The sequence below is a fragment of the Etheostoma cragini genome, chromosome 14, assembly GCF_013103735.1.
Source record: "Etheostoma cragini isolate CJK2018 chromosome 14, CSU_Ecrag_1.0, whole genome shotgun sequence".
In the NCBI taxonomy this organism is placed as follows: Eukaryota; Metazoa; Chordata; class Actinopteri; order Perciformes; family Percidae; genus Etheostoma; species Etheostoma cragini.
The window spans coordinates 93391-118390 of record NC_048420.1 but is presented as its reverse complement, the minus strand read 5'-3'; the positions used below and the strand labels follow the sequence as shown (position 1 = coordinate 118390).

At 42.7% G+C, this 25000-nt stretch overlaps 2 protein-coding genes and 1 long non-coding RNA gene across 5 annotated transcripts in view; 2 read left to right on the top strand and 1 right to left on the bottom strand.

Moving 5' to 3' along the window:
* LOC117956522 (ubiquitin-conjugating enzyme E2 E2-like) overlaps nt 1-7492 on the top strand; it is a 72257-nt gene extending 64765 nt beyond the window's left edge. Inside the window, exons 6-7 of one of the 2 annotated variants that reach the window (XM_034891598.1) lie at nt 5653-5796; nt 7467-7492. In XM_034891598.1, coding sequence (XP_034747489.1) covers nt 5653-5750 — 98 coding nt within the window. In that variant the 3' untranslated portion in view covers nt 5751-5796; nt 7467-7492. Of the gene's footprint in view, nt 1-5652; nt 6395-7466 lie in introns of those variants that run through there. The other variant, XM_034891599.1, reaches the window with a different exon arrangement.
* LOC117956526 lies at nt 7021-22948 on the bottom strand. Its single transcript, XR_004659306.1, has 4 exons — nt 22938-22948; nt 13786-13790; nt 9727-9732; nt 7021-7092 (listed from the first exon to the last, which is right to left on the bottom strand). It is a non-coding gene; the product is annotated as an uncharacterized LOC117956526 (long non-coding RNA).
* Nucleotides 17533-25000, top strand: part of ube2e1 (ubiquitin-conjugating enzyme E2E 1) — a 30684-nt gene continuing 23216 nt past the window's right edge. The window contains exons 1-3 of one of the 2 annotated variants that reach the window (XM_034891603.1): nt 17533-17630; nt 18894-19061; nt 20968-21018. In XM_034891603.1, coding sequence (XP_034747494.1) covers nt 18901-19061; nt 20968-21018 — 212 coding nt within the window. In that variant the 5' untranslated portion in view covers nt 17533-17630; nt 18894-18900. Of the gene's footprint in view, nt 17631-18172; nt 18390-18893; nt 19062-20967; nt 21019-25000 lie in introns of those variants that run through there. The other variant, XM_034891602.1, reaches the window with a different exon arrangement.

Sequence of the window (25000 nt, the reverse complement as noted above, 5' to 3'; positions counted from 1 at the left end):
CTGGATTCTCTTAACCCTCTGAACCTTAAGGCCATTTTTACAGTTTATTGTCCGTCTGGACTTATTTTATAAAAAAGCTTGTAAAACATCAACCCTGTGGTCTACAGTCAAGAAATGAACATCATTTTTTTTAGGTCAAACTGGGTTATTAGAATATTTGGGCTGCAGTGAGGTCACTTGAATGTTAAAAATGGTTGTAGGGCCTTAAAGACAAATAAATAAACAAAACGGAACATGAATCTTCCAGATATGTATTGATATCTCAGAAAGATAAGTAAAACCTCTAAAACACTTCTCATATGTCTTGGGAGTCACACTGTGAAGAAAAAATCATAACTTATACATTTGACAAAATACATGCATTTTTTCAAAGAAAGTCAAGACGCTTTTGCTCTCATGAAATTTACTTATGCCAGATCAACATAATAATGTCATATTTATTGAAATTACACCCACAGCAATGCTACACAAGCATTTGTGTGTCTGACAACCGTTCTTTTTTATATGCAACAATAAACATTATAACTCATATAAAGCACATACTATTTCTTCAAAAAAGGCCCAAATACATGCCAAATCTCAAACTGTGACGCCAGTCTCCTCTATAAAACGGTAGTTATCCATTTTGTCCGCTATAGCATCTTTGATCGCATACTAGACTAGTTTTTACTGGGAGGAGGGCACTTTTCACCCTCCATACAATGTGGGTGACGTTGTCCCCACTCCATCCGCTTTGTCTCCCATATATGGGCGTGCTGATGCCTTTACTTCCATAAACACACGGAGAGGAGAGACGAAGCGGGGAGCTAGCGGTATAAATGATAAACGCGATGCATTATGGACATAAAGTAGACAAATCTTGGCTGTAAAGGTTTGGATTTAATGCTCAACGACCCCAAAAAAGGCTGGAAGTTCCTGTTTATGAAAGTTACTGCACTGCTCATAAGTATAGGAACCAGTGCCAAAAGAGGAATAAAATATTCATCTTTTGGAAATTGATCCTAATGCTTTAATTAAAAAAATTAGGAAAATCCAACTTTTAAGGACACCAATTTTCTTTGTGAATGAATGATGTACCATAAATAAATATATTTTCTTCCTAAAAAGACAGGGCATAAGTATACATCCTGATAAAGTTCTCTTGGCCTTTTGTTTTAAAGCAAAAGATGATTAACGTCTCTCCAATAACCAATACTATCTCAGGATGAAGGTATGAAACTTGGTGGGATCATAAGAAGCAGAAAGCTTTTCATAGCATTCACCTTCTACCAAGATTGTCTCGTGAACAGCGAGCCTGGGCGTTCTTCCCCCCTTCATTGCTGTTTAATCAATATGAAACCAGCATTGGCTGGCTAACACAACCCTGTAAACAGCTGACACCATCCAAGGAGAAGACGTCAACCTCTTTAAAGCTAATTAGATCCATTATGGTCCAGTTTACCGGCAGAGCAGAGACCACCGCTGGACAAACAGGGTCTTTTATGGACCTGTTGAAACCAGTCATTTCCAACTTCTACTGGTCCTGTGCTACCAATACAATTAATGTCTCTTGGTCTGAAGGATTAAACTGAACAAGCGAAGGTGGTAAAAGCTCTGTCCAATATCACAATGATGAGGTTAAGAGTTAAAGAACTGGCAGAAAAATGAGTCAGAGCAACAAAAGGAAGGAAGAATTGTCAGAAGAGTTAGGTGATTTCCCATGTGAATAGTGGGGAATCACATGGCAACAGAAAAGAAAGGGGGGGTGGGGGGGGGACTGATAGTGCTGATTGTGAAGCCCTCTGATGATAGCTTGTGTTCTCTCTGCGAGGACTGCTCTTTGATAACGTAGCGGCGGAGATATCTCCCCCTGGGACAAAAATGAGAATAGCGTTTCCTCTCCTCTTCCTCCAAAGTGTTTTCACATGTTGGCGAGATCAAATGAGCCGATTCCTTTAAAGTATGACACAAGAGGGACTTAATCAACACCGTCTCCCCACCAAAAGTAAATCTGTCACCCTTCCTCCATGTCACCCACATACTTTTTCTCCTTCTTTCCACTTCTTGTCTCATCAAAATCAGTCCACGCGCTACACTTCTTACCGTTTACTTAAGATTTTTCAACCCGAGCCTCCAGTACCGAATGTGGGCCCTGGATCTGAAATACCCTAAAAATATCTCTCCTTCCCTCTCACTACCGCCTTCCGTCTGAAGATTTTCTTTCCTGTGCGGGCGGAGATCATTGGCATGTAGCTCATTAAAGCGGAGGAAGAGGATGGAATGCCAGTTAATCAACCCTCCCAGGGCTGCTGTCCCTGCGTCACGCCACATTTAACCCACAATCACATCCCACAAGCAGCAGACCTGTACCTGGGGCATACTGAGGGCTTGTGGGAGGTTAAGCAACAAGCCATTTCACAGCGTATCTAGGGCTCAGATCCAGCCCAGGGCCTCTGTCCAATCTCATCCCTTTTTCTTCCCCCCTTTTCCGGTCGCAACCCCCGACCAACGTCCAAAAGTAATCTTACATTTTTTGAACAAAGCCAGAGGGCTTCTACCTCTGTGATTTCTCCTGCTGTCTGGGCTCGATTGTATAAATCCGGCTGATATGTGCTGATGTTCAGCCATTCTTCAATAAATGAAGATGTCTCTGTAGCTTCAGGGGTGTCAGTTTGTACCTGTAATAGCACATGCCTCGCCCTGCCTTAAAGGGAGGCTTTACCATCTGGATTGAGATCAGAATATGTGAGCTACAGCAGTGTATGTCCTCTGCTAGTGCAGCTCCTGTGTGCCTTCTGCACAGAACTGAAGTGGCTAAAAACACGCACCTAGGTGGTTATAAAAAGGGCTGAAATTACCATGAGATTTCTCTGAACATCTTACGCACCATAATCAGTTCTTTTTATGAACTGATTTATGTGGACAAATAGAGGAGATTGCCAAGAATAAAGTGAAAGGTTCACCTTGACAATGCTTAAGAACATTACTCTGTAAGAAGTGATCATTTTATGGTTGTTTTTGGTGCTCTTTGGAGCTCTAGAAAACAACAATTTTGTATCTGACTCGTTTTGGGTATTTATTGTATTTTATTATTAATGTTTGTAAGTGTATATGCACCTAATCGTCAAGGCAGGTAGGGGCGGCTGGGGCTAGGGTAGAGCGGTTACCTGCCAATCAGAAGGTTGGGGGTGCAATCCCTGGCTCTGCAGTCCCAAGTCGAAGTGTCCTTGGGCAAGACACTGAACCCCGAGTTGCCCCTGATGCTGTGCATCGGAGTGTGAATGTGTGTGAGTGTGTATCTGATGAGCAGGTGGCACCTTGTACGGCACGGCTTGGCCACAGTGGATGAATGTGTGTGAATGGTGAATGTTTCCTGTAAATGTAAAAGCGCTTTGAGCAGTCGTTAAGACTAGAAAAAGCGGTATATAAATACAGCACATTTACATCAAGGCAAATTCCATGTAGTTCCACTACTGTGGCAATAAACTGCTTTCTGATTCTGATACTGGTTCTAGAAAGTTTTGTTGTTTCAGAAGGCTCGCATGAGCTGTACCAGCTGACTTACTTACCACGGGTTGTTTTTATTCGCAAAGTGTTTTTCGACTGACTCGAGGGCAATTAGAAGAAGTCATCTTTCATTTTAGGTCAAGTGTTTTTCTTTTATGAGTTGCCAACTGGCGTAAAACTATTTCATCAGGCTGAGCTTCAAAAAGGTTTTTAATGGTCTGACACCTCGTTAACATAAAATTGTCTGGCTTAAGCCTTTCAATACGCTTCAGTTGGGCAACCGTATTTTCAGGTTGCCTCTCTTCTTGCACGTGAACATGTATGTGACTATTATCAGATGCTAGATTGCACCCAGGGTTTTTCCTGCATAGAGGAATTGTTGGCGCCCCCCAAAGAGGTTTTAGCCAGCCCCAAAGGAAAATCCCCAGCACCAAAATCACAAGAATAAAGAATCAAAATAGCAGCCAAACAACCGTTGAACAAGCAGAACATAAACTTGAATATGAAAGCTAATCTCACTTTTTTCTCCAGAAGCAGCCTTTACCCGACTCTAAAGCTATAGTGCATAGTTTCTGTCTAAGTAATGACAAAAAAACAGTTGATGGCATATCCGCATGATAAAGCCTTACTCAATTATGCTATGTTTTTGTGTCTCAGTGACTGATGGGAACAGCAATCTTTGAAATTGGTCCAGTGTTAAGCATGAACACACCGGCTGCATTTGGAGCCTATGTGGCAAATGTCCATCATCAGTTTGGTGGACCAAAAGTGCTTGTTTTGCCACTGAACGTGTTTGTCCACATTTTTGAAAGGATTCCTTCAGAGACAAACCTTTGAAACTTCTTTTCAGACCTTTCTGTTTAACCAAAAACAGCTCTGAAGTTGCTAGAGTTAAACCAACCAGACTCCATTAAAAAAACAATACTTTTATATTTTTTATTTATATCTATAGAGCCAACATATTTTCACATTTAAATCGTTAAAGTACGAGTTTGTTTTATCGTAAACTAGAGTTGTGATGATAGGAAAAGTTGAAAGATGACCCATAGTTTTATTTTGTTTCTGTATACTTTGAATAAAGGGAATTTTACAATGCTAAAATTACTGTTTATTTACATGGAGTATGGGGGTTTAGCGAATGAGATTTTGTGGATGTTTTTATGTTTAAAAAAAGGATCTTACTCTTTTAACAGATAGGTTGACCTCCCTAGAAATCCCCCCCCATAATGTTGTCAGACACTTAATAATACTAATCTGAGTCTGTAAGCATCAAAATGAACACTTTTGTAAGGTTAATACACGTTGCACAGTTGCCTTACATTATTCCGCCTCTGCCAACTGCAGTGATCTCTCTTATTATTCGACCAATGTCAAAGATTGTTATTCCCATCAGTCACTAAGACTCAAAAACGTAGGAACATAGGGTTGAAAAAAAAATCTGTAGTTACTGTTTAGGCTCACATGTGTGAACACCAGCGTAGCTGCTGCGTCACCCCGGAATGCCAATTCTAACTGGCCCTGATCTAAAAAGGCCAATCTTAGTTTGGACCTTCGAAACACAAATTGGTCGACCAAGGAAAGCACAACATACTGCAGTCATTGACTTGATGATTCAAGACACAAGCTTTCACCAACCAGCAATGCCAACAGAACAAATAAAGAAATCAAATGCTTCCAGGTCGAAGCTACAAGGCCTTGATATGTAAGGATCCATTCAACCATAAATATGGGTATAAGCCTGTAAAAAACCATCACTGAAACCCTAGCAGGGATTAGTGCTGAGGGGCGTTTGTGCTGCTTGCTCAGCCAAGCTCAACAGGCTGTCAGCAGGCCGAGCCCCACAGGAGACAGAGTGTGTGTGAGGCTCCAGGAGTTTCTTTCCCTCTTTGTCACTTCACTGAGAAATTGTCCAGCTGCACAACGGATTGAGCAGCATCACGATCAATAGAAGAGCTTAGTTCATAGTGGTGGCTGTTGGCTGACCGGACAAACTGCTGCCGGAGCCCATCCATGATCACCTCTCATTTACAGCAACTGTGCTGGTGATAAATGTTGGCCTCGCTGTACGTCACACTATACGGGCTCCGCTTCAGACCACAGTTTGTTTGACTCAGATGTGACTTGTAGGATTGAAGTGTGACTGAATTCATTGCTCTTGTGTTCCAGCCGACCCTCTGGTTGGAAGCATCGCCACACAGTACCTGACCAACAGAGCCGAGCACGACAGGATAGCCAAACAGTGGACCAAACGCTATGCCACATAGACCGGACCCAATCCTGCAGGACCCCTCGCCCTACCCAACACACACACACTGCTGACACCTTCCCTCCTCCCAGATCTATGGAAGCACACCCGCTCCTGTCATCCACCCTGCTCCCCACCCCACCCCACCCCAGAGAAATGAACTGTTATTTGTTCCATGCTGACTTGAAAAGCTTCTTTTTTATACAAAGAGTCTATTGGGATTGTATTTTCCAATACACTGAATGTTGATATGGTCATGAAAAGCTTTAATACTGTTATTGTTCTCGTCGGTGTTATTCTTCTTATTGTTATTGCATTGTTTATAACATTGTGGCCACCCCCTCGTCATCTTCTTATCTAAAAAGCGTGCGTGTTCTATTCCTGTTTCATGTGATGGTTTCATGTTAAATGATCATACTGAGTGAGTGCATTTAGTTTGTTCTTTCTTTCTGTGGTTTTTACAGCTCATGGTCAATATTAGTGCATGGCATCAGGATATGTGTTCATGCAGTGAACATGTAGTCATGTAGTGGTATTATTTCTGTTCTGGCATGGAGTGAGCCCATCCCCATGTATGACGATAGTGGTAGTTTGCTGTACATTTGATGCCTTGTGAGAATACATACTCATTGAATACTCAATTAAACACTGGCTGTAATGTGACACAGAGCCTGTCTCAGTCTTTTGCTTTAATAAGAGTGTGTGTGTGTGTGTGTGTGTGTGTGTGTGTGTGTGTGTGTGTGTGTGTGTGTGTGTGTGTGTGTGTGTGTGTGTGTGTGTGTGTGTGTGTGTGCGCGTGCACGCGCGTGCGCACGCACGCAGGCTCATCTCTCTGACCACTTGTTGTGAGAAATGAATTGTCACGGGGCTAACCACAGCGCAGTGATTAGGTTCCAAAAGGTTACTAGTATCTTCTCACTAGAAAAAAATATTTAAAATGATGTTATTGTGACATTTCATTTGATTGTTTTCATATTATTTCTATTATTTCTTGAGTAACTTGAGTTAGAGCAATACAGTAGAGTAGGACTGCTCAATTATGGAAAAAAATATAATCACCATTATTTTGGTCAATATTGAAATCACGACAACTTACCACAATTACTTGTTGACTTCTGGAAAGATGTTGCAATTATTGAACTTAAACAACAGTGGGAACATTTAAATAAAACAGACAACTGAAATTTGCCCCAATACTTTTCCTATATAAACCTATTTTTTTATTTAGAACACAGGAGAAAGTATGAGATTTCTTGTAAAGCGTAATGAGCTAAATAATTGTTTTTCTCGATTAGTCTTTTTTTGTGATCATTGGGAGCCAAAATCATAATCACGATTAACTTTCGATTACTTGCACAGTCCTACAGTAGAGCTATGAACTTACATTCGTTTATGTTCAAGCTCAAACCAAAGCAGCAGTTTTGGGCCCAAAAATCATCCCCCTGTACCATAAACTGTATATCTTGGATCTAACATCTGGAATAAGTGTTTAGTTGTAAGTCAAGGCCACATGTGAGATGTAACAAGCACTTTAGTTAAAACAGACTGTGTTGGAAATAAAATGAAAGGACAGCTGCAACACATGTAAATGAAACAATTATTAATAACTAGTCCATAATATTAAAAAGAGGCCTATCTCTAAGAATGGTTCTTCAGCAGAGAGAGATGGAGTGAAGCGTATGACACAAAAACCTTTGACCATAAAGCCGATTGTAACGGGACCATTCTGGTTTCTTACACACACACACACACACACACACATTAGGGTATAACTTCCACTAGTTACGCCCCACTTTTCAAAATCAAGTTCGTGTCCCCCCACTTTCAATTTTTTTTTTATTCAATATTTTATTTATAAGCCTTGGTCAGTGGCACTTATTTTAAACAAATAAACAATAAAAAGAAGAAATCTTTTTCCTATACATAATTTAGTTTCTGGAAGAATTTATCACTATGATTACCTTCATTATTTCCAAGATTTTGTATCACTATAGTCTCTAAATGTATGTGGAAATGAAGGAAATACACACACACACACACTCACAGATTCTTTCCTATATATAATTAATAATAATAATAATAATAATAATAATAAAAATAATAATAATAATAATGTGTAATGTATACTTTAGTTAGATGATAGAAAATATGGCAAAACATGACCAAAATTTACATACAGTTGTTCATTGTGTTACTTGAATGGATTTCTGGTGAAAATAAATCATTCCACTTTGTGCTTGGGACCCCCTGCATCCCCTTCATGGACCCTTGGGGTTCCCCGAACCTTACTTTGGGAAGGACTACTTTACACTACACACATCTTGTGGTTGTAAATGTCCATCAGCAGTCATATTCTGCTGTCTATGTTTATCAAATCAACACCTTCAAGTCTCCAAAATGGAATAGAGCTCCACACCATCTGGAAGTAAAAGTCCCATTTATTTTCTCCATGAGGATTTCAATTATGAGCCATAATGAAGTAAAAATCCCATTCATTTTCTCCATAAGAATTTTGATTATGAGCCATAATGACATAAAAATCCCATTCATTTTCTCCATAGGGATTTTGATTATGAGCCATAATGACATAAAAATCCCATTCATTTTCTCCATAAGTATTTTGATTATGAGCCATAATGAAGTAAAAATCCCAGTCATTTTCTCCATAAGAATTTTGATTATGAGCCATAATGACATAAACATCCCAGTCATTTTCTCCATAAGGATTTTGATTATGAGCCATAATGACATAAAAATCCTATTCATTTTCTCCATAACGATTTTGATTATGAGCCATAATGACATAAAAATCCCATTCATTTTCTCCATAAGGATTTTGATTATGAGCCATAATGACGATAAATGTCCCATTCATTTTCTCCATAAGATTTTAATTATGAGCCGTAATGAAGCAACAATTCCATTCATTTTCTCCATAAGGATTTTAATTATGAGCCATAATAAAGTAAAAATTCCATTCATTTTCTCCACAAGGATTTTAATTATGAGCCATAATAAAGTAAAAATTCCAGTCATTTTCTCCATAGGGAATTTGATTATGAGCCATAATGAAGTAAAAATCCTATTCATTTTCTCCATAAAGATTTTGATTATGAGCCATAATGACATAAAAATCCCATTCCTTTTCTCCATAAGGATTTTGATTATGAGCCATATTGACATAATAAAGAAAATGTCCCATTCATTTTCTCCATAAGGATTTTAATTATGAGCCATAATGAAGCAAATGTCCCATTCATTTTCTCCATAAAGGTTTTTATTATGAGCCATAATGAAGCAAAACTCCCATTCATTTTCTCCATAAAGGTTTTTATTATGAGCCATAATGAAGCAAAACTCCCATTCATTTTCTCCATAAGGATTTTGATTATGAGCCAGAATGTCTAAACCATCCGAGGTATACTGACCATGAGATGCGATGTTGTGAAACAAATGTTTCTGCTCCTGTTTAAGCCACATGTTGATACGATATCAACCTTGTGTTATTCGTGATCTTGCGAAGAAATACTTCACTACCCACAATCCTATGCGTAACATCGCTGTCACTGATTGGTCCAACTCGCTGTTACCATGAAAATGTCAACTGCATCCACAAAACCGCGAACGGCTACAGCGAGCTGCCCCCATTGAAGTCTTTGATTGTTTCTGTACACAGTTTTGTAATGTTGTCTTTTTATACCGTTTAAAAAAAAAATGCGTTGACTCAAATGTTTTATGGAGCTGGTTGGCTTATTTCCAGACTAAAAACTCTTTATATAAGCCTTTAACTAAACAGCAATGGAGCTATTAGATGCGGAAAATAACTTCTGGAACCATTCATCCATCCATCCATCCATCTATCTGTGTGCGCTTATCCTGTATCGGGTTGCGGGGGCAGCAGCTCCAGCGGGGGACCCCAAATTTCCCTTTCCCGAGCCACATCAACCAACTCCGGGCCAGGTTCCCAGGCCAGGTTGGAGATGAAATCCCTCCACCTAGTCCTGGGTTTTCTCCGAGGCCTCCTCCCAGCTGGACGTCCCTGAACCTAGTACTGGGTCTTTCCTGAGGTCTCCTCCCTGCTGGACGTGCCTGGAACACCTCCCTAGGGAGGCGCCCAGGAGGCATCCTTACCAGATGCCCGGACCACCTCAACTGGCTCCTTTTGACGTGAAGGAGCAGAGCTCCTCTCAAATGACTGAGCTTCTCACCCTATCTCTGAGGGAGACGCCAGCCCCCCTCCTGAGGAAACCCATTTTGGCCTCTTGTACTCTGGATCTTGTTCTTTGGGTCCTGACCCAGCCTTCATGACCATAAGTGAGGGTAGGAACGAAGTCTGACCGGTAGATTGTGAGCTTTGCCTTCTGGCTCAGCTCCCTTTTTGTCACAACGGTGCAATAAATTGAATGTAATACCCCCCCCCACTCTGATTCTCTGACCAATCTCACGCTCCATGGTCCCCTCAATCGCGAACAAGACCCCAAGGTAGTTAAACTCCTTCACTTGGGGTAAGGACTCATTCCCTACCTGAAGAAGGCACTCCATTGGTCCATGGCCTCAGATTTAGAGGTGCTGGTCCTCAACCCAGATGCTTTACACTCGACTGCGAACCGATCCAGTGAGTGCTGAAGGTCACAGGCCATCATGATAATGCCATCAGGACCACATCATCTGTAAAAAGGAGCGATGAGATCCTGAGCCCACCAAATTGCAACCCCTCCCCACCCCGACTATGCCCCCATATCCTGTCCATAAATACTACAAACCTCCTTGTAGACTTTACCAGGGAGGCTGAGAAGTGTGATACGCCTTTAATTGGCCCACCCCCTCTGGTCCCCTTTTTTGAAGAGGGGAACCACCACCCCGGTCTGCCACTCCTTAGGCACTGTCCCACAATGTCACACAATGTTGAAGAGGCGTGTCAACCAAGACAGCCCCTCCACACCCAGAGCTTTCAGCATTTCTGGACGGATCTCATCAATCACCGGGGCTTTGCCACTGTGGAGTTGTTTCACTACCTCAGAGACTTCCACCAGGGAGATGGAAGACAATCCCCCATCATCTTCCAGATCTGCCTCTACCATAGAGAGTGTATTAGCTGCATTCAGTTGTTCCTCAAAGTGCTCCTTCTATCGCCCTATTACCTCTTCAGTTGAGGTTAACAGCGTCCCATCCTTACAGTACACAGCTTGGATGGTTCCCCACTTCCCCCTCCTGAGGTGGCAAATGGTTTTCCATGTCTTCTCCGAACTTCTCCAACACCCGCTGCTTTGCCTCTTTCATGGCAGAGGCTGCAGCCCTTCGGTACCTTGAAACTGCCTCCGGAGTCCTCTGCAATAGCATAACCTGGAGGAGACTCCTTCTTCAGTCGGACGGCTTCCCTGACCACCCGTGTCCACCAGGGTTTTTGTGGGTTACCGCCCCTTGAGGCACCTAAGACCTAATAGATCTAATATATAATAGTCAACATATAATGTTCTTGTTCTGTTTTATCATTGCAGTGGTAGTATTAATTCCAATTTAGGTTGATAAGTACAGCCCCTCTTCTGTTTACCTTTGATATAACCGTTCTGAGTCGGGGGACAGACACCGTGGTTATTAGACTATGAGTTGGCAACTGACCCATTGGAAAAACAGAGGCGCACATTGCATTGCACCTCTGATTACTAATATCAGACCTGGGTTGTCATGGTTTATGGCCGATGATAGACTCATATGTAATCGTCCGATTTTTATATATGAGAGCGGCTCCGTCCAAAGTGGGATGAATGCCGTCCTTATCTAATCAGACCAGGCTTTCCCCAGAACACACTCCAGTTGATTAAGTAGGCCACATTAATAGCTGGCCACCACCCTGACAACCAGCGGTGGAAGGATGACATGTCATGGCTTATCAGGTTTGGCAGGGGTCCAAAGAAAACTACTGAGTCCAACGTTGTCGTTGCATATGCATAAAGTGACTCAACATTAATTTTACTTATCTCCAATCTGCGTAATCGGGTATCACTACCACCTACATAAAGTATGGTCTTACTGTATTTATGCTTATCCTTAGCCAGCAGCTTTAGATGGGATTCAACATTGCCCACTCTGGCCCCAGGGACACACGGCTGTGGCCGCCGGAGCTGCCAACCTCACGTTCCGCAGTGTAGAGCTCCCAATAACCAACCTCACTTTCCGCAGTATAGAGCTCCCAATAACAAACCTCACTTTTCGCAGTATAGAGCTCCCAATAACCAACCTCACGTTCCGCTCTTAAGAGCTCCCAATAACCAACCTCACTTTTCGCTGTATAGAGCTCCCTATAACCAACCTCACCTCCCGCTGTAAAGAGCTCCCAATAACCAACCTCACCTTCCGCTGTAAAGAGCTCCCAATAACCAACCTCACGTTCCGCAGTTTAGAGCTCCCAATAACCAACCTCATGTTCCGCAGTTTAGAGCTCCCAATAACCAACCTCACGTTCCGCAGTATAGAGCTCCCAATAACAAACCTCACTTTTCGCAGTATAGAGCTCCCAATAACCAACCTCACGTTCCGCAGTATAGAGCTCCCAATAACAAACCTCACTTTTCGCAGTATAGAGCTCCCAATAACCAACCTCACGTTCCGCAGTATAGAGCTCCCAATAACAAACCTCACTTTTCGCAGTATAGAGCTCCCAATAACCAACCTCACGTTCCGCTGTAAAGACCTCCCAGAGTCTGGTCCAGACCTGCTCTTTATGGAATGGACAAAGAGATAACTGTTGTTGAGATTTAGCGCTATATAAATAAAATTGAATTGACAATTGTTAAGAAGTGAGGAGTTGCAGCATCCGCCTAACCCCGCCCACCTGCTTCTCGTCAAAGTTGTCAGATTTATCTATCTTATAATCAATACTATTATAAAACTAGAGAGAACTCCGCACCCTGGCTTGAAAGTCCTGGGTTTATTTCAGCTTTCTGTCAATTAAACATGCGATGAAGTAAAAATCCTTCCTCGGCTCCGGTCAAATATCACCGGTCTGGGTTGTTCGCTGGCTTTTAGGCGTTCTTTGGTAATTAATATTCCTCTTTTAGTATCTCACATTTAAGCTTTTTGACTTGTGTTTTGCTCCTGCTTCAGATCCCTGCTTCAGTCCTGGACGAGTCTGCCTGCACAAGCCTAATTGTTGTGTTTTGGACCTGTCTGCCCTGCTCCCGGTCCCTGAGGATTTCTTTGCATCATTTTTCCGTTGTGTCAAATTAAGCTCCTAAATCTACCACCAGCCTAACAAACCTTGAAAGAATTGTCCCCAAAAAAATTCTAAAAAAGGTGACAAAATCTCCGAAAAAAAATCAACTGAATGTTTATATTTATATATTAGATGATAAGCTGTGTGTGCAGGATACAAATGCGATTTCAGGACTTGCCATGACTTTCCCATCAATTTCCACTTGTAAAAGTGAGACTTCCATGTCTTTGTTGATCATAAAGCAGGTCTAGGTGCTATATAAATACTGAGAAAGTATCAACATGCTCACAACACACAGACATGTCTATCTCTGTCTGTCTGTCTGTCTCTGTCTGTCTCTCTCTCTCTCTCTCTCTCTCTCTTTCTCCCTCTTGCTCTCTCTAACCCCAACCGGTCGAGGCAGATAACCCCCCCACCCTGAGCCATGGTTCTGCTTGAGTTTTCTGCCTCTTAAAGGAAGTTTTTCCTTGCCTCTGTGGCCTAGTGCTTGCTCTTGGTGAACTGTTGAGTTTCTGTAAATAACATCACAGAGTACGGTCTAGACCTGCTCTTTATGAAAAGCGCAAAGGGATAACTGTTGTTGTGATTTAGCGCTATAGAAATAAAATTGAATTGAACTGAATTGAATTGAACTGACAAGGAGACATCACGAACGAGCCGTCACGATTTCCTTCCAACTTTATTTATAAAGGTAGGAAGCACCGTTACAGTGCCGTTACAGTCATTCCCCGGCTGCAATGATGATGCAGAGACTCTGAGAGCACATATGTGGTATACCAAGAAATGCAGACCAATCAGAACAGACTGGGCTTTTTTTTTTGGGGGGGGGGGTTAAAGAGACAGGTGCTAAAATGGAACGTTTTACACAGAGAGGGAATGTAGATATGTTCAGACAGATGTATGAAAAAATAAAGTGTTTTCTGAACATTAAAGCATATCAGTATGTTCTACTAGAAACCCAAAATACGAGTATGACCCTGGAGATACAGTACAGGACCTTTAATCATGATTCCTAAATTTCCCATAATGCCCCTTGACAGCACACAGAAGAAGAATGAACATGCTGGCTAACTGGCGGGTGGACAGTGGGGTGTGCTGAAACTAACTACCACTTGTTGATGGCCCTCTTTGCAGCAACTGTGTCTGCCCCGTTCTGTGCAGCAGACAATGCTCTGCTGTGGGCTTTTCAGGCTCTGACTGCGTTGCAAAACCAGCAAAGTGGAGCAACAGTGGCAGGGTTAATTATGGCTGACACATCGGGAGGGAGAGTCCTCAATCACACCCACCCTCCCTCCCTTCCTCCTTCACACGCTGCAGGAGGAAGAGTCTGACAGAAAAGGAGAAGTCACTGATGCATGGATAACAGTGCAACAGTTTCAATGAGAGAGGTACGTGAACAACACGAGTCAAAAAGACCAACGTTGATCTGTGAATGCAAATGCAAGTGCATAAGAATGTATGTTATGCAGGTAGAATGTGTAAGAATGCCAGGTTATTATGTCACACAACAGAGCAACATGTGGCTGATGACTCTTTTTTTGTAATCTATCATCTTTTTAGTTTTGCAAATATGTTTTCATGTGAAAGACCCTTGGTATATAATAATGACAACACTCGTTTTAATTCAATTTTCAATTTTCAGGACACTTTACAGGTAGCAGTGTTTCCTCTATGTTGATTTTGTAGTGGCAGGCCACCATCGCATCGCGTTTGCCTTTTAAATGACCCTGCAACATAATGCCCCCACCCCCCACTCACATTGCAATTTAACAACAAGTAGAACTATTCTGGTTATTGGGACCGTCCGGTTTGACTCCACATACCGTTGCATTGATGGAGCTTAATGTCGAAATGTTTGCTTTCATATAATGAAAGAATAATTATGTTGCTTGCAGCAAAGTGTCACAGTTGCCGGTGGGGAGGAAAGACTTACAAAAAATAATCTGAAGGAAACACTGAGATAGAGTAGGTCTAGTCTATAATTCACAAAGACTCAACAATTTACCACACTCTCCCCCAAAATTCTGAGAATTTGGCCGGAGCTGCTCCCCCCGTGACCCTACACTGGATAAGCAGACGCAGATGGATGGATGATGGTGTCGAGGACAACTGCTTTTAAACAGGCAGAAACCTCGGACAGACCCTGGCTCTGCCTCTGCCGGTTGGTATACAGGCAGACCTTAGGGGGCCCTGAGGGTCCAGTTGCACTGTGTGGTGTTAAATGATCAATTGCTGTTTTGAGTTAACACTGTATGCACCACAGAAAACCCAATGCAACTGGAAATGACAGGCATTATGTGGCATGTCGCTAAATAAATGTGTGCTTAATCAATCCACCATAAACTAATTACTTAGTAATATATAAAAAATGCACAGAGTGGGGGAAATGATGGGACAGGAGGGCTTCAAAGCTCATTTGAATCCCTTAGGATAAATCCAGCCCTGAACAATTAGTGAACTTGCTTATTATGTTGTTGGTTTACTATGTATTTCCTTAAATTGTGTTTTTAGTGTGTGTAGGCAATCCAAGGAATATCAAACAGGTGTTGGGTTGTGTTAAGACATTTCTCTCTTCACGTTCAAGATGGCTCAAGAGATGACACGGGACAACCAAACTACTTTGTACAAAGGGCAACCTGCTCGGCTGAAACACCCAAGAGAGTCGCGCCGAGACAGTTCCTTGTTCCTTTATTTATAGGTTGATACAAACAGAATAGTGTGTGAGTGTGTGTGTCAGTCCTAACCGGACTGATACAAACAGAATATTGTGTGTGTGTGTGTGTGTGTGTGTGTGTGTGTGTGTGTGGTATCAGTCCTAACCGTTTGGGCCTTTGTCCTTGTGCTTTAGTGAGATACATGTTTCAATAAAAAGAACATCCTGTGAAATGCTTGCATAAGCTTTTATGAGAACAGAGTGTGACAATCACCCCTATATTGCTACACAGCCAAGCAGTTGAATATAGTTGAATATAGTACATCGAATATATCTTATAACAGGTTGTTAGATATCTCAACTGTTCAGAAAATCGTGTTTTTTTGTGCAGTCAAGGAATTATCGATACATGCATTTGTTCAGTTAGCAGGGGCAGTGAACAATACATATATTGTGGCCTACCATAGGTCTGTAGGGAGCTGAGTTGAGAACTCAAGGGCCACTGGTTCAGGACCCTGTATGGACCACAGTATGGTGGTGGACTGAGAGGTGTCCCCAACTGCTCGTTCAATCAAATCAAAAACACTCTTGTTGATTTATTTGGTTTAAAAATGGCTTTTTGATTTTTTAAAGTTCAGAGTACAGAAAGCTGGACTCAACCCCAAGAGAGTTATGGCTCTAGTTAGCTATATTCTAAGGAAAGTGCCACTTTATACCTGGGTAGCTTAACCTTTCATGGCAACCACTTAGTTTAATGTGTATTTAACCTGCAACACATTTTGCATGTCACACACTGCATCCGGCGGTATAATGGCCTTTTAAAACTGTCACCCAACCCTTGGTCGCTCTGTTTTAGGGGCGGGTAGTAACTCTGGCTAATGGATACCAGTAACCAGTTTTATTAGGCTACCTCCCAGCAGAGAGTAGCCTGGGCAAGGTTAGGCATCGTCACATCCTGAATATTTCACAGCAATGACTGGAATGGATTTTATACTCACACTTGTCCCTTATTGATGTGAATGTTCTTATTTGCTTTGAGCAAAAGGATGAACCATTGCTTCCATTAGCAGTCCCTGCCGAACATATGAGAATGGAGAACACGTGCTGCAGGGCTGGCAGGGGCAGACTGGAAGGAACAGGTGAGGATGTGCATGGAGTAATCAGGACAGGGGACTTCATGGCTTTCTTTTCTAATAACTGGTCTTGAACAGCTCCTATTGAATGTAGCCTAATCAAGCTCTTTTGTTTAATTTCCTATTACATCTCAATTAGTCTGTGATGCTGCTAAATGATCCTGATGAAGGTAGACGACTGCTGCTGGACCAACACTTCCGGCGAGAAGAGGCACGCGTCCAGCGGCACAGTCAGGACTTGGTAAGGTTCACGACAATCCCGGAAGAAAGACGACTGAGCCTTGCAAAATAAAAGCACCAAACCTTAACTCCCGCTCACCACTCAATCTATTTACAACTATTATGGATATTGTATTGAACATAGACGTTTTAAGGAAAATGGCAATCATTTTAGACTAGGTAAATATAAGTATTTTCAAAATGTACGTTCAGAATGTTCTTCAAGTTTTAAGCAGTAGCCTATTTTAACATACAGAACAATGTGCTTCATCATTGATAACAGCTTAAGATAATAATACCAATATTTATGGATAACAAATGAATAGTAAGTCAAGCTCAATCCTACAGATAGTTTGTGATATGTAGTCCGTTTAGTACTTTATTCTTGTTATATAATCATTGTGTAGCCTATAGGCTGGATGCTTTTTCTTACGGTTACATATCCTAAACTGGTCTTACACTTCCTTTTACTACTCATGTGCGTGTAAAAGTGTTCCTGCATGCAACCAATGCAGTTTAACTTATCTTAGCTAATAACTTATTATTGCTGCCTGCCTTCTTTGAGCTTTTACTTTTAAAATGATGACCGGAAATCTTTGTTCATTGTAGGTGAATTGATACTGGTGCGTCCAGGCGGCGGAGGCACACACACACACAGGCTGTGCACACACACAAAGAAAGGTATCAACTACTAAATATATGTATCACAGCTCCTAATTCTGGAGCAGTTTCTTGTCATTTCGAGAGTGTTAGCGTTGTAAATGCCTCCGTGTCGCCGCTGAAGGAGAACGTAGGAGCCCGATGCATCCTGGGACTGGCTGCACTGAGATCAGCTGCATGTCGACGGATATGGCTTTAAACGCGAGGAGAGTCTTTAAGTGAACGGCGTGCTGTCTTGGTTTTTGGGGGCTTATTTTGGGTCCAACGCGTTAGAAACGGCTTGACAGCGCTGTAGCACCTCTCAGACTTGTTGGCCAGAAAGTTTCATCGGCCTGGTTAGGTGGGGGGTCCCTGCCGACTCCGACATCGCCCCGTCGGTGCCTTTCTGCTTTTCCATCGCCGACCGTTCCGACTCCGCCGCGAGCGGAGGTCTCGTGTGTGCTCGCCGTGTCCCTGGTGTCGGCCGAGTAGGCTAGGCCTTTAGCCCAACAGTTTCACCAAACGGTCCCCTTGGTCGCAGCCCACCGGGCTACGAATACCACCCGACTGCAAACGGTGGCTGAGGCCCCAAGTCGGCGTTGTGAACGAACAAAACGAGCCAACCCGCCGATAAGCCCGACAAGGTCCTCAGCACCATCCACACAGTGGCGGGTTAAAGTCGTCCAGGGTCCGGGCCTGCTGCTACAAAACGACGGCAGCGTTTATGGAGTCAGTGACCGTCTTTAGCCAAGACGTGTACCGTTTACCCCTGTAGAAAACGGTCTGCAAGGTTCTGAAAATGTAAGGCGTCCGTGCTTATTGGGGAGTAGAACATGGACATGGCTGGGGAGGAATCCTAAGCATCCTCTTGTTGATTGGCATTACAGGTGGACCACCAGTACATTTCACTCCAATCCTGATTTAGTTCACACAACGCACATCCTCACATGGGCATTTGGAGTAGAAAAGACAGTAGGCCTAGTAACTGAAACCTTATTGAAGTATTATTTTATTAAATGCATGCCGATTCTTCTTGCAAAAGCTGGAATTGTTTACCCTCAAACCTTAAATCTCTGCAGTTAGATGTGATATTTTTTTATTGATTTTCCATTTAACCATGTAGCATTTTCTTCTAGCACATAATGGATCCAAACGGATCCAAACAGGATGGCTGTGTTATTCTGATACCAACCAATCTGAAGGATTAGATGTCAGATTGTATAAACGGGGTTAGATGTGTAGAGGGCCAATGTAGTTTGGCTTGTGTAGCTTTTCTAAATCTTGTGTTGTCTGCTTGTTCCCCAGGCTCGGTATGTCGGATGAAGATTCCCGTGCCAGCACCAGCTCTTCATCCTCTTCATCGTCAACTCATCATCAGCAGCCACAGCAACAGGACACAAACACCCTGAAGAAAAGAGAAAGCAAAGCCAGCATGAGCAAGACTTCCAAACTCCTCTCTACTAGTGCTAAAAGGTGGGCTTGCTTATGGTAGAGACGTTTCTGTGATAATCTGATATTATCATCATTGTGGTAAGGCCTGGCTCAGGTTAACACTTTGTAAAACATGAATAGTACAGAAAATGGAAGCCATTTATTTTTAAATAGGACAGTATAAAAATGTAAGTGCAGCCACAATATTGTAAAATGCATCACTCACACTTCTCTGTGACAGTAGCCCTTCATTCACCCCCAGTGGGAGAGTGCACCCCCCAGTTGGAGAGGATGCCCTTCATGCACCCCCAGTTGGAGAGTGTGCCCTTCATGCACCCCCAGTTGGAGAGTGTTTCGAGGGGTAAATGTTGACTCTCTGTCCACCCAGTGGGACGTTAAACGTAGCAAAGACATGGGGCACACATCGGAGCGCTAAATGTCTGTGGTAAAGCTGACAGCATGCACGTCTTTTAGCATACACGAAACGTGTCCCTAACTGTCTCGTATAATCTGGGTAGCACAGTTTCGGAGATATATTTACAACCTGGCAAACACTACCTTGGCTCCAAAGGCTCCATTAAGCGGCGAAATGCCACATTTTTGACAACAGACGGGTTGTTGGTAATCCAGTACAATAAACTCCAAAACTTTGGTAATCCAGTACAATAAACTCCAAAACTTTGGTAATACAATACAATAAACTCCAAAGCTTTGGTAATTCAGTACAATAAACTCCAAAACTTTGGTCATCGTTGTTGCTTTTTGGCTGTCTTTGGGGAATTTATCTCGTTGTTGGAAGGCAGTTTCCAGGGTTTGCTGCTGCAGTGCGGTCTTTTTTTTCCCGTAGCTTTTGTAAATTCGTTGAGCTCTTTAGCGTGACGAGTCTTCAAATGTTTAATTAAGTTGCTGGTGTTGAAATTTGCAACACTCGTGCCACCCGTTGAAATTGCTTCTTTGCATATGTTGCATGTTGCCGTCTTACCGGTGGGAACATCCAATGTAAAGCACTGCCGACATGATGCGCTAATGTTAGCTTGTTTTAAGGAGGGGTTAGGTGATCAATTCTTCTTCGCCCCTCTAAAACAGCAGCGCAACTATTTTAAGAGCGGCGAAGAATAACTGTGTCCGGGCAAACTGAGCTAACCAGTAAATAGATTCCTATTTCTAATAGTTTGTGTGGTATTGGATCAGTGCCTGGACTCCAGTACTCGCCGATACTGATGCTAGCATTTTTGGCAGGATTGGAGGCGGAAAATCTCTAGCTTATGGCGTCGGTCAGGAGCATAGACGCTGATTTATGTGTACCCCCGTGGTGCTGTAGGGGGCACGGCCTTTAAAAGATGTCTGTATTTCAGAACTAAGAACCTTCAGAACCTTAGGCCACTTAGGTCTGTATAAAAGGGCTTCAGATACAGTATTAGGGGACCACTAAGGTCTATATAAAGAGACTTCAGATACAGTATTAGGGACCACTAAGGTCTATATAAAAGAGACTTCAGATACAGTATTAGGGGACCACTAAGGTCTATACAAAAGCATCCGAAGAGCACCAGGTCATGGGCCCTTTAAATGACGTGTAACCGGCATCAGCTTCCTGGGAAATGAAGAATCAATGGAGCAGGGAAACTGACAGTGACATAACCAATCACACTATGACAGACGCTCCACTTAGCACCAACTGCAACGTTTCATTTGAAATGAAGGAGCCTACTGGCAGTCTGGCACATGTGGGTGCTCAGTATTTTCTGTGGGTGCTTGAGCTCCGTAGGGCCCACAGCGATCATTTTATGTTTAATTCATTCAAAAAAAGTAAATTCAACAAGAAAGTTGCTGTATTTTAGCAGAGTACTGAAAGCAACAGAACTGGGTACCATCCAGTGTTTTGATTTTCATTTGAGTTTTAATTTACAGTATTTGATCAGAGCAAACATTTTCGTTGCTTTTCCAGAATTCAAAAGGAATTGGCGGACATAACATTGGACCCACCACCAAACTGCAGGTGAGTGATTTATGACAATGATTGTTGTGTAATTAGAAATGTGGGTCACTGATGGTGTGTGTTTCAGTGCCAGTGTGCTAGTATTTTGTCTAAAGGGAACATTAAGTCTATTGTGAGAAATGAAGGCAAGTGGTCCTTCATGTGGCCATCTTGAATGAAAGGTGGAAGAGCCTGTCTCTGTCTTTATGTCTGCCTCTATGACAGACATGTTTTTATTTTTTCTGCCACTTTTAAAATTGATACACTTAATGAAGAATGGCATTTAGATCATTTAGACGTGTAATGTAAAGGAAGATCTCATTCAGTGTTGTCCACATGCACACGCTTACATGAATGCGCCCCCCACTTTTTACATGTGTGTCCGTGTGTGTCTGTCCGTGTGTGTGTGTGTGTGTGTCCGGGTGTGTGTGTGTGTCAGTGTGTCCGTGTCCCACACTTTAATATTTTTTACTCTGTAAAATCTCCCGTCTTGGTGATCACCCCTATTATATAATAAACATTTCTTATACTTAGTTGAGTACTTTTATTTCTGGCAGAATTTATCTTTACGATCAACTTTAATTATATCCTGGATTGTGTATCATCATAGTCCCTAAATGTTGAATAAGACACACCACCCTGTATAACTTTGATATTTGAAAAAAGCAAATAGACGGAGGGCCGTGTTTTTTTGCTGTTCAACCAATCAGCTTGATCTCCTCGGATCAATCTTTTACCTTCGTATGAAGCTCTTCTTCCCAAAAACTCTAACTGTGGACCCCCCAGGCTCTTGTTAACGCAGCTTTAACTCTGCAAGTTTGCCTAAAATGGTATTAGGGCTCATCAGCCTGATATCAAATAATATAGCTGTTCTCTTTATGAATAAAGATAATGGCACATTTGAATGTCATAATAATTATCATTGTTATAATAAGTGTGTGAGTGTGTGTGTGTGTGTACATACATACACACACAAGTTTTGCGTAATATTACGCAATGCAATATCTAATAATAAATATGAGCTAAATTTGCAAATTCTTCTACAGAGAACTTGCGGCGTTTACTTAAAAGCTGACTTACGGCTCTGGCTGACTCGTGTGAACTCTACAAGGACCTGAACAACAAGCAGCTGCCCCCCTTATTGGATTCTAGTCATGTCCTGTGCTTGGTTCAAAAAACAATGTATACCACAAAAGCACGCCTGGACAAAACGCAATATTAGCCCAAAAAAATTAGATTTTAACCTGAAATAGTTTAGACCTATTTGTTAAATTTCTCGACCTGTGCCCACAGGGATCCGTGCCACGTTCAGGTCCCGGTTAGCGTGCCTAAAAAACAGATCTCATACTTCACCAAACTGCTTTTTTTGTTTGCCAAATTGTTCCAGTTTGACCCGCCTTTCAAACAAGCTTGGCAGGTTTAGACACGTGTCATCCAAATGAATGCTACACGTGTAGAGCTACTACCAGGCATACGTTGTTTTGCATGATACAACTGAGACACATAGTGTATTTCGAACATTCATAAATCTGTTTGGTATGCACATCTGGGTTGGATGAATTGTATTGTGTCATTGAAGTGAAGCTGTTGCCGTCTTGCTACAGTGAGGAGACTTTGGCCTTGTGCAGGTGGAAGGTGTTCAGAGGAAGAAAATAAAAACCGGATGTCACTACATGAAGCCTTTTCTAACGGTTCAGGTATCTTGAAGTGATAAATGACAACAGGGTTGTTAGGATTGTTGGCAGTAAAGTAGAGCTAGTGTCAGGATGGGCCTTTTGGAGGGGGGGGCCTGCACACAGTAAGAATGAAGTAAAGGCAATGAGTCTGTGTTACCTTATTTGGGAGACCTCTATGCATTTAACTGTAATTAGATTTTTTTAAAGTTTATATTATGCCTGAGAAAATAAAACCCCAATTAACAAAACTGGTTATAAAAAAACTATACATTTTGAATAAATCACAGAGAGTCCGTTAACGCCTGACTCTGGAGATAAAACTGAGATTAGCGCTCATATTCTAGTTTGTGTTCTACTTATTCAAAGATTGTTTGCTAAATATCTCTTAAACACATTAGAGAGGATCTGAATTGCTATTTTTATTCTCATTTCTTATCATTTTGGTGCTGGTGTTTTCCTTTGTGCTGGTGTTTTCCTTTGGGGCCAAAACTCTTGGGGGGGGTGGAATCCTCTTCACGAAATACCCTGAGTTGAGGTGTGTGTCCACACTGCATGTCATGATGTTGAGACCTCAAATGCCAGCTGATTGCATAACGGCGAGCTTAAAACCACAAGTTGCGCAGCCGAGAACCAAAACAGGTATTTAGAGGGGGGGAGGGGGTACGTCTCAGCTTGGCTTGACTTGCTTTCCATACAAGCTTGTTTTTCTCTATTCAGTGGTGTTAGCTAATGGTAAAACTGCTGACCTTGGTGTGATTTGGCAGGCAGACATTTTTAAACGAGCTCTCGGTGTAGTGAATAAAAGAATAGCGCTCGCTGTTGACGGTAGCTTGGCTGTATAAAAATGGTGGGTTGTCCCAAGTGATGATTCTCCGAGAAATCGGTGGACTGCAGTGTTATAACTCCACATCCTAGTATCGACTCAGCTCCCTCGGAACCTGGTGGTACCAGAAAAGTGACTGGTACCATTACCAGGTACGTTTTTTTTTCTAAAAGCAAAATTATAAAAGAAGGAGTTGAGCCGTGCCGTACCATGTAGTGCAAATGCGGCATTAAAGTCAGTAGGAAGTAGGGCTGCACAATTAACCTAAATTTAATCACAATCAATTTTGATTTCCCCCGATAAAATTTGCATGATGGAGTGATATTTTTTTTTTTTGCAAAGACAATCTACCTCTCCGGAAACCCCTGTCTGATCATGAGCCAGTCAGAATTGTTCCCTGCACCGTGCAGCTTAGTTTTTAGATGGAGACAGTCACAGAGGACAAAGGGACGGGAGGAAAACTCAACAGATAGCAGTCGGTTATTTGTTGGTCTCAAGGTTTACCAGTTTTCGGGTTTCCGGGTTTACCAGTTTTCCAATTTCCGGGGACAGTCCCCGATTTTGGCGACCTGTCCCCGGCTGGATCCGTCCCCGGAAATGTCCTCGGTTTTCACTGTGACTGACAGACCCGAAATTGGAAGGAAAGAAAGAAAACACTGACCAAACGTAGCCGATAGTTGCACACCCCACACACGCGCAGGCTCAACCAGAGCCAGCGGTGCTCAGAGATGTTTTAGAAGCCGTATTTTACGATACGCTAAAATCACTGAATATTTACATGGAGTCTGGTGGGTTTAGGCCACGCAATTTCGCAGACTTTTATGTTTTAAAAAGGATCTTAATCTTTAACAGAGAGGTAGACTTCCTTAGAAATCCTTTCCATAATGTTGTCAGACACTTAGAATATTAATCTAATATTAGAATCCCTGATGGAGGGTCAAAAATTACTATGGAAGATGGCGCCGCTGTGTGTGTCTCGCCGCTTACCTCTGCTGGGATTGTCGTTGATTTGCCTCTTTTTACTGTTTGTCACTCGAAATGTGTCACCGCTGCTGGTGTATGACCGCTTGACTCTTCTAAGTAAATGTAAGTCTGCAGAGAAAGTTTCGATCTACGGCTCTGACGGACAGTCAGGTACGCCGCCGCCGCCTTTCCTGGCTTCCATTCCGGCCTACCTACGGCGTCAGCCCTGTTTGCCCCCCCCCCCCCCCCCCCCCCCCCCCCCCCCCCCCCCGCAAAAATCGCCGCAGGAGACGCGGCAAGAGAGGAGGAGTACGTGTCAGACTCAGAGCATACCTGGCATAATCCTCCACCTGTGATCTGGGCCATCCATGTGTCCGATCTTCCGTGGAGTTCATCGGTTGCAATCTACGGCATTCTCCGGTATACAGTTACCGGTGGCTCCGGCAGACTGTACCGGACTCCCAGTGCCCGTCTCCCCGCTGCTGGAACAGGAAGCGCCCCAAGCGAGGCTGTGTGCACGGGAATCTACGCCAGCTCAGTC